Source organism: Herpailurus yagouaroundi, unplaced genomic scaffold, assembly GCF_014898765.1.
Source record: "Herpailurus yagouaroundi ecotype Mexico unplaced genomic scaffold, PumYag 186, whole genome shotgun sequence".
NCBI lineage: Eukaryota > Metazoa > Chordata > Mammalia > Carnivora > Felidae > Herpailurus > Herpailurus yagouaroundi.
In genome coordinates this window covers 48,941,960-48,957,425 of record NW_024412417.1, presented here as the reverse complement: position 1 = coordinate 48,957,425, position 15,466 = coordinate 48,941,960, and the positions used below count along the sequence as shown (strand labels likewise).

Genomic DNA, 15,466 nt, shown 5'->3' with positions numbered 1-15,466 from the left:
AGCATCACCCTAATCGCTAGCTCTGCAGGTCCGGCCACTGGCCCTCCAGCCTGCTGGAGGACCTGGGGCCTCCCCAAGGTGGGAGAGGCGAAGGGCTGTGGAGGTGCCCAGGAAAGGGGGAGGGGGACAGCAGACCGGAAGACAGCTGTTACCCAGTGGCTACGCTGGAGGGGACAGCAGAGCCAGTGACATGTCATTCTGACCAGTTAGGACAGAAAAAAACACCACAAATTTAAGTTCCAAACACACTGCACATTTGTACCTTAATGACACCCGCTGGCTCCAAAGCCCAGCCAGGTTGTCTCCCGGGTGCCAGGGCAGAGAGAACCATGAAAGGCTCCAGTGCGTGGGGACCCAACCCACCTTGAAGCAGGTCCCTGTTCCAGCTTCAACCCCAGAGCAGTCTGTTCTTGGGAAGGGCCCAGACAGAACACCCTCTCTCAGCTCACAGCTGGCACCCCAGAAACATTCCAAAGAGAGGACCAGGACACCAGAGGGCAGCCAAGTGCACCCAAACCAAGCCTGGCCTTAACAGGTCTGGAATCCAGCCCTTAAGCCCACAGTCAGCCAGTCAGGGGAACAGGTACAGGGCAAAACCTCGCAAGGTGCTCCACCAAGCATCGGAAGGCTGCGAGAGCCCAAGAGCAAGGAAACCAGAGACCAGTGACTCCGTGTCAGGCCTCCAACAGGGTCCCAGCAAAGGCTCTGTCTACCTAAGGCGGGGAGGGGTCTCCAGCAGCCCTGAACACCAGGACAGCCTAGAGGTCATAGGCTGAAGTAGTCTGCGGCCAGGCGCCCATAAATGTCAGTGGTCCAGAGCACATGAGCACGACCTGAGGCCAGTAGCAGCTGGTGCAACTCCGCCTCCACACGAGCAAACTTCTCCTCATTGATGGAAGCTTCCAGCAGGACAGAGGCAGGCGGTGGCCAGGGCAAACCCTCATAGCAGTCCACAGGGAAGGGGTGCACCACCGTACGTAGCTCAGCCTGCACTACCGAATCCCGTAGGAGCTCCTTGAGGCCCGCCATGGACAGTGGGTTGCCATAGAGACCGAGGTAGCGGAGGCTGGTACAGCGCGTCAACACAGGGAGCGTGGCCAGCAGCTGGGTATCAGCAAGCTGGCACTCAGTCAGCTCGAGGTGTAGCAGTGTGGCTGCTGCTGCCTGCAGCAGACCCTGGAAAGGCTCCAGCTGGCTGCCGGACAGGTCGTTGCCACTAAGGTCCAACTTCTTGAGGTGGACAGCATGGGGGCTCCGTGCCAGGAAGCGCAGATCCTCGGGCAGCAGGGCACAGAAGGCCAGCTCCAGGCTCTCCAAGGGACTCTGCAGGGTGCTATAATAGGGGACACAGGTCACAACCAAGTAGGACCAGGGCAGGGTCTCGGAAGAGGGGAAAAGGACAGGGCAACAGTGGGGCTTGCTCACCTGAGCAGCTGGTCCAGCCGCCCCGAGAGAAGAGAGGAGCCCATGCTGAGCTCCCGCAGACAAGTGAAGCGGCCCATCTGGGCCAGGAAGTAGCGAAAGTTGTCCTCGCCATCCACAGAGGGCTGCCTCGAGTCCCCATGCACATAGTGCAGCCGCAGGCTGGCCAGGTGCTGGAATCGGGCCACATGTGGGATGATAACAGACAGGCCACGCAGGCCCAAGTTGTTAAAGCGCAGGTCCACACGGCGCAGGCAGCCCGCATCCAGCAGCTGCAGCAAAGCCACAGTGTTGCGCATGGGCAGGTCCTCAGCCCGCAGGTCCCGGCAGCAGAGCCGCAGGGGACTGCCCACACTGCTCCGGAGTGCCTCCCGCAGGAACGAGTAAGAGGCCCGGTTCACCCGCAGGTCCACACGAACCTCCACAGGAATGGGGGCTGGCCCAGGATCCGCAGTCCCGCCCTGCTGCTGTGCTATGCAGGTGCGGGCCACAGCTGCTGTGCAGTCCCACATGCTCATGGTGCCAGGGTCCTGCTCCACGCCGTCATCCAGTAGGCCCGTCATGTCCAGCACCCGCAGGGCATGCTTCCTGGGAGCACGGGTAGGCTGAAGCAGGAGACAAGGAAGCAGAACCCACACCCACTCCCAGCCACCTTGGGACAGAAGCCACATGCCTGTTTCCGCACTGAGCTCTTGCACTCGCCTGGAACCTCAGGGAGGAACCCTCTCTGCACCCCCCAGGCCTGAGAGCCCCTCGGGTGCACCCATACCTGCAGAGAGGCTGTGTGCCAGCCTCGGTCTCTGGGGTGTGGAGCCGGGCTGTCAGCCCCAGGATCACAGCCTGCATGCTCTCTGTGCTGGGGCGCTCTTGCAGCAAGGCCCGGCTGCAGTGAGCACATTCCTGCAGCAGCTGCTGGAAGCTGAGCAGCGGGAAGGGCCATGTGTGCACCAGCTCGCGAAGCACAACAGTCTTCTTGTCCATGAAGGCCACCTTGAACAGCAGGGGGAAGAGCTCTCGAGGCAGCAGGGGTAGGGCCTGGCAGGCAGCTGGCTGACACTGGAGCACCTGCCGCGTGCTCAGGAACACAAGCGTGTGCATGGCGCCGGGCCAGGCAGGAAGCCACCTGCAGGGAAGGGCCCTTCAGCGGGGAGGACAGACCCCAGGCCACCGCCCGGCCATAGCCTCCTCCATCGCTGGTAGTGGGAAAACCCAGCGTGGTGCTTAGCACAGAGCTGGCACTCAATGGAGGACCGTGGCACCAAAAAGCAAGTGCTAGGTGCCTAACAATGGGTTGAACTGAATGAAAATAGGAACGGGGCCACTCCCCCGGTTCCCTACTTCCAGAAGCATGGTGCCTCTTTAGGAAAACTTAGCCATCAAACGGTACATAAATAGCACAACACCAAAAATGACCACTGGCCTGGGTGTGCTTTTGATGACTGTTGCTCTGCAGGACCCCCCCACCCCCCAACATCTGTACTTCAGACCTCACAAAGCTGCTTATCAGAGATCCTCTTTTCTTCAAAACTAGAATAAAGCTCACAAAGCACACAAACACTAGAGGGGCTAAGAAACTCCCAAGGGGTGGGAACCTGCCCCACCCTCCTCCAGCTCTTGCAGGTGGTCCTTGGACAGGAACTGGAAGCACTGACGCAGCTTAATAAATACCAGCATAGGTAAAAAGAACGGGTACCCAGGGAACATTGTGTCCAGACAGCCTGAGTAACCCAAGCCTTCAGCATGGCCCTCAGTCCTAACTACTATGGTCCAGTAGTACTGCCAAGCATGGAGATCTTTGCAGACTTACAGAAAAACAGAAAGCAAACCTCATCCACCAAAGTCTTTGTCACCTGTCTAAACATCTCCCTTTTCCCTAAAAAACCACAGTGACTCTCACACCTATAGGATTCATAAGACCCCAGGCCAGGAATTGTTCAGATGGGTACAGGCAGCAGCAGAAAGCGCATCCAAGTTAACAAGGGGCATATAAAAAAGGCCTGGGACCCCGGGGGGTACCTGGATATCAGCTCTGTTACTGACTTCAGCAGCAGTAACAGCCAGTGGACTCTCAGCGGGCCAAACATCTCATCCTCAAAACTGCTTCCCAGTCATCCCCCCAGAAACAGATTAGAAAACTAAGCCCTAAATCTTGCCCGGCCAAGGTCACAGCCTGGGCGATGAGCTCAGGGAAGAGGGAGCAGTCGGGCCCCAGAGTCCCTGTTCTTCCGGACCTCATACACAACGAAAGTCCTTAGGGCACTGGTTCTTGAGAAGCCCCGAACGTCAACCCTCGGCCTTGCTCTGCCTGTAGACAATTCTCGCGAGGACGACTCATACCTCGCTGTGACAGGACAGACCAACCGAGCACCTGTCACGAGAGGAAACGAAAGCAGCCAGTGTGGTCACCATGGGAGGAGCCTCTTGTGTGGTGGCCGCCGCCCCCTCCCGCCGGCCCGCGGCTCCCGGCGTTTGCCCCAAGACGCCCCCCCGCCCGGCTCCTCCCGGGCTCGAGCCGAGGGACACCATCAATGCGACGCCCTCCGCCTCCCGGACGGGATATGCCCCTCGAAGCCGGTGCGTCGCCCCCCGGGGCCCGAGGTCGCTCTGCCCGACGCGGGGCTCCAGATCCTTCCCCACCCCGCGAACGAACCGCCCGACTCCCGCTCCCGCCTCCCGGGCGGCGCCCGCCCCGAGCACCCGCGCCTGCTTCGTGCAGCCAGGGAGGGCCGGGGGCGCACGCCGCCCCGCTCCATCCCCAGCCGGCCGCCCGCGCTCACCGGCCCCACAGCCGCTACGACCGCCACCGGCCCCGCCTCACGGTCCGCCGCGCCCCGCCCAGCGCCTCCGCGCACCGCGATGACGTAGCCACCACCCATTGGTCTTCCCATGAGGGTCCCACTGATTGGCTGCCCCGGAGGAGGCTGCCCAGACGCCCCGCCTCCGACCCTGCGGGACGCCCCCATTGGCTGGCGGCCGGCGTCTCCCTCGCGGCGGGAGATTTGCGGAGCCCGCGGCCGCGGGGCGAGCGCCATGGAGCGACTGCGGGACGTGCGGGAGCGGCTGCAGGCTTGGGAGAGCGCGTTCCGGCGGCGGCGCGGGAGGCGGCCGGGCCAGGTGCGGGCTGTCCGGGGACGGGGGGGTGAGGGTGAGGCCTCCGGCTGACGCGCTCCCTTCACAGGAGGACGTGGCGGCGGCGCCTGAGGATACCCGGGGTGAGCCCGCCGACGCGGGGCGGAAGGAGGGGCGCAGGGTGGGTGGGGCGACCGGCGGCCCCCCAGTAACCCTTCACCCCATCCCCAGCGCTCTACCGGGAGTACCGCGCCCTGAAGGAGGCCCTGAAGGAGGCAGAAGGGGTCGGACCCCGCGGCCCCAAGCAATCGCTTTCCGTGCAGGCAGAGGAGGTACCCAGGCCTTGACGCCCCAGCCTCCCGGCCAGTCTCCTGCGTGGCAGAGCCCAGAGGAGCCGTGAACGAGCCTGTGTGGGGCACAGAACATTGGGGGAGGACTGGACATGGTGGAGGAGGGCCTGGGGGCTGGGGAAGGGAGCTGGGGACAACTCCGCCCCTCGCACGAGCCTTTCTCTGGCTCGGACTCCCACCGCCTCTTCTTGCAGGTGCCAGAACCCAGCTGCTGGGGGCCCCATTTGAATCGGGCTGCGACCCACAGTCCACATCCTCCTCTTTCTGGGCCAAGCCGGCCAGGGTCTGTGCGGGACTACGGGGAGAGGCTTAAGGCCAACCTCAAGGGCACCCTGCAGGTGAGAGCTGAGAGCCAGGCAGTGAGTGCATCCAACCTGTACCCAGAGCTGCTCTCCACTCAGTGACCGGACCCCCAGATAGCCTTTTCTGCTAACCCTTCCACGCACACGTGCCTGTGCAAACGTGCACACGGACGCTCTTGCAGCGCTAATCAGGCGGAAACTCCTGGGGGGAGTTCAGGTCGGCGGCAGCCTGGAGACCTGAGTTCCTGCTTGTTGGTCTGTTCCCCCGCACCCCCACCAGGCTGGGCCAGCCCTGAGCCGCATACCCCGGACTCCACGAAGACCCTCGTCCGAGATGCCCACCCCAAGGCCACCAGGTGCAGGGGCTGCCCTCATCTCTCCAGAAGAAGTCAGTGAGGTGCCCTGGCAGCCTGCTGGGCCCCAGCTGAGGCCGGGCTGCCTCCAGCAGCTGCAGGCATCCTTGAGCCTGCGACTGGGCTCCCTAGACCCTGGCTGGCTGGAGCGGTGTCACAATGGGGCCCCAGATTTTCTGGGGGCTTCCAAGGCCTGCCAGCCTAACTTGGGTGTAGAGCAGTCACAGTCTCTGACTTCATGTGTCCCATCTGTCCCTGGTCCCAGCACTAGCCCTGAGGCTCAAGCCCTACAGACAGCTGGAGTCAGTGTAGGGAGCCCCCAACCTGGCGACAGTCGAGACAAGAGGTGGACACGGAATAGGGAGCCAGAGGGGAGCCCTGCACAGGCCCAGCAAGACAGTGGCCAAATGGGACCCCTGCCTGAGGAAGCTGGGACTGCAGAACATGCAGAAGACCCTTCGGGAAAACCCCTGTGGGCACAGCGCCCCGGTGGCGCCACAGCCTCCAGGTACCACAGCTTCAGCCTCCCGGTAGGGTCACCTTAAGTCGAGCCAGGTTGGGGCAGGCTTGGGGCATGGCCCACTTGTACATCCCTTCTAGAGTAGCTGTGCGGAACGGAGGTAATTACGTGCGGCTCAACATGAAGCAGAAACGCTACGTGCGGGGCCCGGCTCTCCGTGGAAGGCTCCTCCGCAAGCAGGTGAGGTGCTGGCAGGCACTCCCTTCACCCCTACTGCCTCTTGCCACGTGACCCTCTCTTATGGCCCCCAGATGTGGAAGCAGAAGTGGCAGAAGAAAGGGGAGCATTTTGTAGGTGGTCGGCCCAGAGCCACACTCAAGAATTCTTGCTTCCGGTGTGGGCAGCTAGGCCACTGGTCATCCCAGTGCCCCCAAGCAGGTGAGACCTCTGCTCTGGTGGTGGGCCGGGCTGAGGTTTTTGGAGAGGACTTGTACTCTTGGGCGGGGGGAGCACCTGTAGCTCAGGTAAAAGATTCTATCTGCTTCTTCTACCTAACCTAGAGCATACCCCAGCCCCCCAGAAGAAAGGTGGTGAGAATGAAGACGACACACAGACCCTGCTCACTTTGGAGGAAGTAGTCCAGAGGACAGGCAGTGCCAGCTGCCGACTCCCTGGTGAATGAAGGGGTGGAGGGCAGGTTGTAGCTAGGTGTGTTTTTGCTAGAATGACCCCAGCCCAGCCTGGAGTTCCCACACCACCCTTTTCCATCTGTTTCTAGTGAGTGAGAAAGATCCAGAGCCTGCTGGGCCTGAGCTGTTGGTCACCGTGGAACAGCCTGTGCCCCGGGTGCCCTGCCTGCCCCCTACCGTGCCACCACTTTACCCACCAGGGCCCTCTGGGCAAGTGGCAGGTGAAAAGATGCTTTTCAGCTGAGAGCCTTTACTGGGGGATGGGGGCAACTTGAGGCCATGCTGACCAACACCTGTGTCCACAGAGACGCCAGCTGAGGTATTCCAGGCCCTGGAGCAGCTAGGGCACCGTGCCTTCCGCCCCGGACAGGAGCATGCGGTCATGCGGATCCTCTCTGGTGAGCTTGGCTGTTGGGGGATGGGACAGGGCCAAGGCCCGGCCACAGGATAGCACACTGACCCTTGTTCCCACCAGGCATATCCACACTGCTGGTGTCACCCACCGGTGCTGGCAAGTCCTTGTGCTACCAGCTCCCCGCGCTGCTTTATGCCCGGCGGAGCCCCTGCCTCACACTGGTCATCTCTCCCCTCCTGTCTCTCATGGACGACCAGGTGCGCAGACGGGACCCCTCCAGCACATGCAGAAGGCAGGAACCAGTGCCCACGGCTCTTCCGACCCTTTGGGGCTGCTGTCAGTTACTTGGCCAGAGCTGTAGAGAGCTCAGCTATTCTCAACCTGCCAGCCCTGTCCACAGTCCCCGGCCTGGCAATGGTCCAAGGGCAGCAGGGACACAGCTGGCCAGACCTGAGTCCACCCCCAAGAGGAGCAGCTCTAGGGAGGGAGGACGTCCCCAGTGGGGCCTGTCTGCTCTTGGCACTCCTGAACCAAGGCTCACAGGGAGCTCTGAATCCTTAGTCACAGGATCTGCGAGCTGGGATTTTTCTCCCTAGGGAGCCCAGGTTGAAGATGGCAACAGCTGTCAGGCCAAGCACCACTGAGCGCTGTTTGAGGAAGAGCAGGGGAAGGGTGGCTTGCAACTGGTTGTCCTTTTGTACCCACAGGTGTCTGGCCTGCCCCCATGCCTGAAGGCAGCCTGCATCCATTCAGGCATGACCAGGAAGGAACGGGACTCTGCCCTGAAGAAGGTGAGGGAGGGGCCTTACACAGCAAGATGGGTAGGGACAGAAGGCAGGCCCTCGATGATGCTCCTGACCTTGCCGTCCTCAGGTTCAGGCGGCCCAGGTGCACGTTCTGATGCTGTCACCCGAGGCACTGGTTGGGGCTGTGGCAGGGACCCCTGGCTCCCTCCCTCAGCTGCCTCCCGTTGCCTTTGCCTGTGTCGACGAGGCCCACTGCCTGTCCCAGTGGTCCCACAACTTCCGGCCCTGCTACCTGCGTGTCTGCAAGGTGAGCCTCCTTTGGGGTGCGAGCGAAGGGGCAAGGGAGGGTGGGTGGGGCACCTTCACTGGCTCCTCTCCCACACAGGTGCTGCGGAAACACATGGGTGTCCGCTGCTTTCTGGGTCTTACGGCCACGGCTACGCACAGCACCTCAAGAGACATGGCTCAGCATCTAGGCGTGGCTGAGGAGCATGTCCTCAGAGGGCCAGTCACCATCCCTACCAACCTGTACCTCTCTGTGTCCACGGACAGGAACCCAGACCAGGTGAGTGGACACACCGGGGCCTGGCAGAGGCACTGCCTCTGACAGCCCGTGCTGACCGCTGTCGTCCACCAGGCTTTGGTGACACTGCTGCAGAGTGATCGTTTTCGCGACCTGAACTCTGTCATCGTCTACTGCAACAGACGCGAAGACACGGAGCGCATTGCTGCGCTGCTCCGCACTTGCCTGTGTGAGGCCTGGGACCTGGGGCCTAGAGGGGAGGTCAGCAGGGCTGTGCCCCACGGACCTGCCCCAGGAACACGTTCTACCCAACTGTCTGTCTTCTCTGCAGGCCAGGCCCCGGAAGCTGTGGCCGAAGCCTACCACGCCGGCATGTGTGCCCGGGAGCGGCGGCGGGTGCAGCAGGCCTTCATGGAGGGCCGGCTGCGGGTGGTGGTGGCCACAGTGGCCTTCGGGATGGGGCTGGACCGGCCAGACGTGCGGGCCGTGCTGCACCTGGGGCTGCCCCCCAGCTTTGAGAGCTACGTGCAGGCTGTGGGCCGGGCTGGACGGGACGGCCAGCCCGCACACTGCCACCTCTTTCTACAGCCCCAGGTTCTTACTTGCCCCACTTGAGCTCCCCCCACCCCACCCCACCGCCCCACGTTTACAGCTATTCTTTCGCAGGGTCAGGACCTGCAGGAGTTGCGTAGACACGTGCATGCCGAGGCCTCCGACTTCCTTGCCGTGAAGAAGCTGGTACAGTGCTCGTTCCCACCCTGCACCTGCACCCATGCCCAACAGCCTCCAGAGCAGGAGGGAGCCAAGAGCCAAGAGAGGCCTGTGACCGTGTCCCTGAGTGAGGCCAAGCAAGCCAGCAACAAAGGCCTAGCCCAGTGCCTGGGTCATGAGCGGGCACTCCCAGTGCAGCCGCTGGTGCAGGCCCTGGACATGCCTGAGGAGGGTGAGGAACTGGGGGCAGGAGTGGGTACCTCCCCGCATCCCCACGTCCCTGTGTCCCCTAAGCCCTGCTCTGCCTCCAGCCATTGAGACCCTGCTGTGCTACCTGGAGCTACACCCACGGCGCTGGCTGGAGCTGCTGGCACCCACCTATGCCTACTGCCACCTGCGCTGCCCTGGGGGCCTCCCCCAGCTCCAGGCCCTGGCCGGCAGGTGAGCACACATCCCACCCCAGGCTGGGGCCAGGGACACAGGACCAGGGCTGCTAATCACATATCCCTTTCCCTGGGACAGGTGTCCTCCACTGGCGGTCTGGTTAGCCCAGCAGCCACAGGAAAACATAGGCGAAGGAAGCTATTCCGTAGAGTTTGACGTGGTTAAGTTGGCCGACTCGATGGGCTGGAAGCTCGCCCCTGCAAAGCAGGCTCTCCGTCAACTGCAGTGGTACCCAGAGCCCAGGACAGGTGAGACCTGCCCCCAACCCTGCTTGGACCCAGCCCTGCTTGCCGCCCTCCTGCCTGTGTCTCACAAGCTCTCTGGCAGGTGCACATCGGGACACAGGGGTGCTGGTGGAGTTCCGGGAGCTCGCCTTCTGTCTGCACAGCCCCGGAGACCTGACAGCCCACGAGAAGGACCAGATCTGTGACTTCCTATATGAACGTGTACAAACCCGTGAGCAGGAGGCCCTGGCACGCCTGCGACGCACCTTCCAGGCCTTTCACAGGTGCAGGAGAGGTGGGCGGGACCGGAGGCCACCCCCGCTTCCCCCTCTGGTGAACCTCGCTGACAGATTCCTCTCACCCCAGTGTAGCCTTCCCCAGCTGCGGGCCCTGCTTGGAGCAGCCTGATGAGGAGCACAGTGCCAGGCTCAAGGCTCTGCTCAGCGGCTACTTCGAGGAAGAGGGGCCAGGAGGCATGGAAGACGAGCAGGGCCCAGAGCCAGGACAGGCCAGGGTGAGTGCCAGCCCCTCCTGGGGGGTTGAAGAGAGGACACAGGCCTGCAGTGAGGTCAGGCAGCAAAGTGCGTGCACACGCTTACACACTCTGTCTCCTGCCTTGCACCACGGTGGGCTGTGCGGAACTTGGTGCTGTGGAAGCGTGGGCTGGCCTTACGTGCCTGCCACCCACAGATCCAGGACTGGGAGGACCAGATACGCCAGGACGTCCGCCATCTCCTGTCCTCGTGGCCAGACCAGCAGTTCTCGGGCAGGGCTGTGGCCCGTATCTTCCATGGCATCGGTGAGGGCCTGGGACGCTGGGTTCGGACATGGGCAGGGGCCAGGTCTGGCCCAGAGTCCTCAGGGCCGTGTCTCCCACTCCGCCACAGGAAGCCCCTGCTATCCAGCCCAGGTGTATGGGCGGGACCGGCGTTTCTGGAGAAAACACCTGCATCTGAGCTTCCGTGCCCTGATGCGTTTAGCTACAGAGGAGATCCTGCTGTGGGGCCACTGACCACCCTGCCGCAGGCCAGCCCTGCTCCCCCATGTCACACACAGGGGGCTGTGTGGCCACCGTGCCGAGGGAGCCAGGTGTGGCAGTTTATCAGGGAAAAGAGAAGGGACATTTGTGGCCAAGATAGTGACTGACTACCTGGGCAAAGCCCACCACCAGAAGCGGGGCAAAGAGGCCCCAAAACGCGGAATAAAAAATGCTCAAGTCGTTCTTAGGAACCCTCTTTTCTTATGGGGCAGCCCCCACAGCCTGAGGACAGCCTTGCCCATCACACATCCCAGACAGCTAGGCCGTGGGCACGCTCAGCTTTATTAGGTGGGCTGGCCACCCAGCTCAGGCCAGGGTGCTGGGTGCCAGACCCAGATACAGAATGGGCATGCCTGAGAGAGCAAGGAAGAGGGAGAAGCAGAGATGCAGCCCCAGGCTGTCAGCCAGGGCTCCAGCCAGTGTGCCCAGGAACAGCTTCCCCAGCAGCTCCAGAGTGGCCAGGAGGCTGTAGTGTGTGGCCTGCGGGGGTGGGGTGGGGTGTGAGATCAAATGAGGGCTTGCTTGCATCCCAGCCCTGCAGCCCCTGGGCATCCCAGCCACACCGTCTTACCTGCAGGGCACTGGGTGCCAGCTGGCTGCAGTGCATCATCAGGGTGAATGTGGTGGTTGTAACCAGGCCCCCCAGGAAGTGTTGCAGACACAGGCTCAACAAGGCCGCCCCTGGGAGGGCCAAGATCAGTAGGGCCCGGGACTCTGGACTCCTCCCCTCCCGTGGCCAGCCCCTCACCTCTCAGGACGGTGCTGGGGCCCAGCCTGACCCCCGGGGTGTCCAGGTGGAAGAGCAGGGTGGTCTGGCAGGCCAGACCACCAAGACGGAAGCGAAGCACAGACCTCAGCAAAGGCAGTGGTTGCCTGGGGTGGGGAGATGGGGCAGGTCAGGGAGTGTGGAGCAAGGCAGGTGTGAGCAGGTGGGTGGGGCAAGCTGAGGAGGGCTCACCAGTGCCTGGCCAGCAGGGCCCCGCCCAGGGACGAGCCTACAATGGAGCAGACCACAGCGCCCACACCGTTCCACAGGCCCAGCTCTGGAGTAGAGATGCCATGGTCCAGCAGGAAGAGCGGAAACAAGCTGCTGGCGCCCTGCTCACCTGTGGGGAGAACGCGAGCAGGGGGGCTGCCCACCTCTCTTCACTTGGGGCCTCAGTTGCCTTCCCCTAGCCCGGCCCCTGCCTTGCCCCGGTCTTGGGCCACGGGTGCCAGGAGACAGCTGGGACTGGGCATCAGCCAAGCATAGGGTCAGCATGAAGCGGCATCTGAGACCCAAGGGGCTACGGCTGGAGCTCACAGAAGCCATGCAGCCAGAGCTGGAGAAGGACCAGAGGCAAAGCCCAGCTGCAGAGCCAGGCTGGGCTCCAGCCTACAGTTAATACCCCAGAAGGTGGCCACAAAATGGGTTCCGGGGCTCCTGGGGATCCACCTGCAGGCTCCCGTCCCTGCTGTTGCCTGACTCAAGGCCTCACTTACCCAGTTTGTAAGTGAGCACAAAGCCTGCTGTCCACAGAGTACCAGGCATGGCCAGCAATTCCTGCAGAAGGTGCAGGGTGCGGAGGGGTCGTTCTGAGGGCTGAGATACAGGCAACTGCTGCAGGGCTGGTGCAGCCCAGACCAGAGCAGCAGCCAACCAATAGATGGCAGCCAGGAGCAGAAAGAGCAGGGGCCAGGAGAGGGTGGGCACGAGGGCCAACAGGCCCCCTCCCGCCAGCACTGCCCCTAGCTTATAAGCGACCACCTGCACTGTGTTACCAGGCCCTAGCTCGGCTGGCTCCAAGAGTTGTACGGCCAGCGTGTCCAGGGCCACGTCCTGCACAGCCGCACCCAGGTTCAGCAGCAGAAGCAGCCCTGCCACGGTGACAGGCAGCCCAGCCTGGCCAGCTTCTGCAGGAGGCAGGACTGCCAGCAGCCCACACACCAGGCCCAGAGCAGCCGTGCTGAGCATCAGCCAGACCCTCAGGGAGCCCCGCGTGTCCACCAGTGGGGCCCACAGGAGTTTAAACAGCCACGGCAGGTACAGCACTTTGGCCAGTCCCACACGTGTCAGGGAGAGGCCGCGCGCCCGCAGCAGCACGGGCAGCAGGCCGGACTGCAGCCCATAGGGCAAGCCTTGCACTAGGTAGAGCCCGGCCAGCGGCAGGAGCTTCCCATGCATGGCCAGGAGCGCGGGGAGCCCGAGGGCGAGTGCTGGGGGATCAGGGGCTGGGGCTGGGCCTGGAATCTGGTGGCCCGGGCTGGGTTCAAGGCCAGGTCAGAGCCCGGATCGGAATCAGAGGTCCGGCTTGGAGTAGGGGCAGGCAAAGCGGTTCCGGGTGGGGCCCGCTCCGGTCAGGATGAAGTCAGGGATCATACGGCGTCATGGCTCTTGGGCTGGGCCAGTCAGGTCAGGGCTGTGCAGGCTGGCGTCCGGACCGGTACCCTCGGGTCCAGAGGCGGCGCGCCCTCCACAGACCGCTCTCTACGCAGCCGTGAGATGCGGCGGCCACAGAGCTCGAGAAGCGGGCCAGAGCGCCGGCCGCCCTCGGGCGCCCCCCGTGGCCACCCCGGGTGCGGCCGGGGAGCCTTGAGCACGCGCCGCGGGCAGCCCGGCTGATGTTGAGCCTGTGGCCCATCCCGGTCCTTCCCAAGGTTATCAGGTCCGGCTCCCAGACCCCCGGGACCCACACCCTAACTCTGCAGAAGTGCTTGCTTCCTTGGTGCCTCACCTGGAGCCTGGTTCTGCAGTGTCCACCGGGTCCTTCCGGCAGCCCCCACGGTCTACTACTGCTTACTTCCGCCGCTGGCACCCTCGCCTCCTTCTGGCTGTGCTTCCGGTGCCTTCCCCTAGCCAGTGGCCACAGAGGACCATGAAAGGCAGGTTTGTGTGAAAGGTCTCAGCCGGAGGGACGCAGCCAGCTGCTCCCCGCGACGCCCTCTAGCGTCCAGTGACAAGGCCAGGAGAGGAGGGCAGGCGGGCCCAAGTCCTGCCAGACTCCAGCCGGCTCTGTGGAGGGAGGCGCCCCTCCAAGCGTTTCATGCCTTCTCTCCCCTGCCCAGAGCTGCATCCCAGAGGGCTCCCAAGGCCCAGAGGAGGTAGCGGGTGTGGCCCAGGGTTAGGAACCACCTCCAGGGCAGACAGAGCTAGAGTGCTAGTACTGGCTCCTAACCCTTGACCCCCTGAAGCCAGCCCAACCCTGAGAGCAACAGCTGGTGCAGCCACCGAGTGGGTCTCCTGTCACTTCAACAAGTTTCCTCGTCTGTAAAAAGGGGACTGCCATCCCTCCGTAAGAAGACTGCAGTGACCCACAGAGTGCGCACACCGTAGACACTAGTCCTTGCTCCAGTGGCAAGGGCAGAGGGCTGCACACCCGCCAGGGCCTGGGCCTCCCCAGGGTGCCCCTCTGTCAGCATTTTACACACTCGTGTTTCCGCCCCTGCCCTTGGGCACTTGGGCTTGGGAGGGGCCTCCACCCTCACGGGCCCCAGGACTGCATTTGTGCTAGGATATCACATCTCACACTTCAAATCCATACAAACAAAGCAAGAGTCGCTTGCTCATTCTTCCTCCCCTCCCCTCCCCTCCCCTGCTTTCCAGCAGCCTCAGGTGGCAGCACCAGGCCATCTGCCCATTTAGGAGGAAGACCAAGACGTCCTCCCTTGAGTGCTGCCCACCCATCCAGCCAGCTCCAGCCTACAGTTCACTGCTGCCAGGAGAGAGGTGGACAGTACACCAAGGGGAGCCAGGCCAGGGGACACAGCTTTCTGTGTCTTCCTTAGGCTACTGTTTCTGATGTGGCCACCCTGGGACTCAGTTCCCCTGTTTCTTTGTCCAGCGTCATCACCAACCCTAACGGAAAGGCCCAGTACCTTCCTTCACACCTCCTTCTCTTCCTAATTTTTATGTGAAGTTTGCCACTCTCTGCCTTGGGACCAGACACCAGAGTGGAAACGCAGCCCATGAGAGGCACCGCATCTGTTGTAAGGTCACCTCCTCTGGGAGCCCTCCTTGACCACTCCTCCTGAAGGCTGACAAATGTCACCCAGCCCCGCCGCGCAGGCTCTCCAGGCCCGCACAGAACCCCAGCTCAGAAAGGAACTCCGGAGTGGACAAAGGCAGGGGAAGCTCATACAGCTACGCACACCTGAAGTAGTCAGGCTGTTTCATAGCTTTATTGGGGGCCTGCAGAAAGGCAGGGGGCCCAGCCCCGCAGGCAGCAGGAGCAAGTCCTGAGGGCTCCAGAGACCCCCAGGGCCCTGGGCATGGTAAGTCCAGGGTCGGCCCTGCCGGCCCAGCCTGGCCCCAAAGCGGGGAGGGGAATGGTTAGGAGTACTCTCGGGTGAACTTGGCGTGGAACTGGCTCAGCTTCTCCAGCAGAGGCCGCAGCTTCTCCAAGGGGGGCAGAATGGTCATCCTAAAAAGGGAGGGAGGTAAGCAAAGGTGTTGCGGGCTGCGGGGAGGAGCCGCGCGGGGCCGGGCCTCACCGGAAGTGGTAGGTGCCTTCCTTCTGCCCGAAGCCACTCCCGGGCACCACGCAGATGCCAGTCTCCTCCAGAAGGCGCAAGCAGAAGAACATGTCGGGCGCCAGGCCCAGCTCCTGAGGTCGGGCGGCGAGGAGGAGCGGTCAGAGCTCGGCGCCCAGGCCCCGCCCTCCCCCGGGGCCCCGCCCTCCCCCGGGGCCCCGCCCTCCCCGGGGGCCCCGCCCTCCCCGGGGGCCCCGCCCCCCCCGGCGGCCCCAACCCCCCCCGACCGGCGCGCGCGGGTCGGCGCGCGGGGGCAGCGGCACGGGGGGG

At 63.3% G+C, this 15,466-nt stretch overlaps 4 protein-coding genes across 12 annotated transcripts in view; 1 reads left to right on the top strand and 3 right to left on the bottom strand.

Moving 5' to 3' along the window:
- Positions 1 to 231: 231 nt before the first annotated feature.
- Positions 232 to 4,256, bottom strand: LRRC14 (leucine rich repeat containing 14). 8 transcript variants are annotated; one of them, XM_040494797.1, is made up of 5 exons: positions 4,200 to 4,256; positions 3,654 to 3,790; positions 2,192 to 2,545; positions 1,426 to 2,010; positions 232 to 1,333 (listed from the first exon to the last, which is right to left on the bottom strand). In XM_040494797.1, the coding sequence occupies exons 2-5, from the start codon at positions 3,656 to 3,658 to the stop codon at positions 766 to 768; spliced, it is 1,512 nt and encodes a 503-aa protein (XP_040350731.1). In that variant the 5' UTR covers positions 3,659 to 3,790; positions 4,200 to 4,256; the 3' UTR covers positions 232 to 765. The 8 variants fall into 8 exon arrangements, with proteins under 8 accessions (XP_040350731.1, XP_040350736.1, XP_040350733.1 ...); XM_040494802.1 differs by having other exon boundaries at positions 1,426 to 2,027; positions 2,192 to 2,412; positions 3,760 to 3,790; positions 4,200 to 4,228; XM_040494799.1 differs by lacking the exon at positions 3,654 to 3,790 and having other exon boundaries at positions 4,200 to 4,248.
- On the top strand, positions 4,254 to 10,867 carry RECQL4 (RecQ like helicase 4). 2 transcript variants are annotated; one of them, XM_040494782.1, is made up of 23 exons: positions 4,256 to 4,536; positions 4,601 to 4,634; positions 4,723 to 4,823; positions 5,036 to 5,179; positions 5,424 to 6,004; positions 6,097 to 6,196; positions 6,268 to 6,394; positions 6,517 to 6,630; positions 6,735 to 6,866; positions 6,951 to 7,043; positions 7,121 to 7,257; positions 7,708 to 7,791; positions 7,874 to 8,053; positions 8,132 to 8,311; positions 8,384 to 8,498; positions 8,601 to 8,863; positions 8,936 to 9,212; positions 9,292 to 9,421; positions 9,503 to 9,672; positions 9,752 to 9,932; positions 10,015 to 10,162; positions 10,339 to 10,447; positions 10,536 to 10,867. In XM_040494782.1, exons 1-23 carry the CDS (start codon positions 4,309 to 4,311, stop codon positions 10,658 to 10,660), a joined length of 3,753 nt encoding a protein of 1,250 aa, XP_040350716.1. In that variant the 5' UTR covers positions 4,256 to 4,308; the 3' UTR covers positions 10,661 to 10,867. The 2 variants fall into 2 exon arrangements, with proteins under 2 accessions (XP_040350717.1, XP_040350716.1); XM_040494783.1 differs by lacking the exons at positions 10,339 to 10,447; positions 10,536 to 10,867 and having other exon boundaries at positions 4,254 to 4,536; positions 10,020 to 10,161.
- An 81-nt stretch (positions 10,868 to 10,948) lies between these two features.
- Positions 10,949 to 13,220, bottom strand: SLC33A2 (solute carrier family 33 member 2). The gene is made up of 5 exons (XM_040494806.1): positions 12,170 to 13,220; positions 11,646 to 11,793; positions 11,436 to 11,560; positions 11,259 to 11,368; positions 10,949 to 11,167 (listed from the first exon to the last, which is right to left on the bottom strand). The coding sequence occupies exons 1-5, from the start codon at positions 12,849 to 12,851 to the stop codon at positions 10,994 to 10,996; spliced, it is 1,239 nt and encodes a 412-aa protein (XP_040350740.1). The 5' UTR covers positions 12,852 to 13,220; the 3' UTR covers positions 10,949 to 10,993.
- A 1,598-nt stretch (positions 13,221 to 14,818) lies between these two features.
- The window catches only part of GPT (glutamic--pyruvic transaminase), a 4,658-nt gene continuing 4,010 nt past the window's right edge, over positions 14,819 to 15,466 (bottom strand). The window contains exons 8-10 of the mRNA XM_040494634.1: positions 15,429 to 15,462; positions 15,158 to 15,275; positions 14,819 to 15,087 (exon numbers count right to left, since the gene is read on the bottom strand). Coding sequence (XP_040350568.1) covers positions 14,997 to 15,087; positions 15,158 to 15,275; positions 15,429 to 15,462 — 243 coding nt within the window. The 3' untranslated portion in view covers positions 14,819 to 14,996. The remainder of the gene's footprint in view (positions 15,088 to 15,157; positions 15,276 to 15,428; positions 15,463 to 15,466) is intronic.

What these genes read in the sequence shown, in the direction of transcription:
- RECQL4 (XM_040494782.1), top strand. Translation starts at nt 4,309, where the DNA reads ATGAGGGTCCCACTGATTGGCTGCCCCGGAGGAGGCTGCCCAGACGCC. An exon ending in GCCCTCTGGGCAAGTGGCAG is followed by an intron (nt 6,867 to 6,950) that starts GTGAAAAGATGC and finishes CTGTGTCCACAG; the next exon opens with AGACGCCAGCTGAGGTATTC. An exon ending in GGGACTCTGCCCTGAAGAAG is followed by an intron (nt 7,792 to 7,873) that starts GTGAGGGAGGGG and finishes TGCCGTCCTCAG; the next exon opens with GTTCAGGCGGCCCAGGTGCA.
- LRRC14 (XM_040494795.1), bottom strand. Translation starts at nt 3,948, where the DNA reads ATGGTGTCCCTCGGCTCGAGCCCGGGAGGAGCCGGGCGGGGGGGCGTC. An exon ending in GTCTGTCCTGTCACAGCGAG is followed by an intron (nt 2,546 to 3,759) that starts GTATGAGTCGTC and finishes CCTTCCCTGCAG; the next exon opens with GTGGCTTCCTGCCTGGCCCG. An exon ending in GGCACACAGCCTCTCTGCAG is followed by an intron (nt 2,028 to 2,191) that starts GTATGGGTGCAC and finishes CTCCTGCTTCAG; the next exon opens with CCTACCCGTGCTCCCAGGAA.
- SLC33A2 (XM_040494806.1), bottom strand. Translation starts at nt 12,851, where the DNA reads ATGCATGGGAAGCTCCTGCCGCTGGCCGGGCTCTACCTAGTGCAAGGC. An exon ending in TGTGCTCACTTACAAACTGG is followed by an intron (nt 11,794 to 12,169) that starts GTAAGTGAGGCC and finishes TTCTCCCCACAG; the next exon opens with GTGAGCAGGGCGCCAGCAGC. An exon ending in TGGCACCCAGTGCCCTGCAG is followed by an intron (nt 11,168 to 11,258) that starts GTAAGACGGTGT and finishes CCACCCCCGCAG; the next exon opens with GCCACACACTACAGCCTCCT.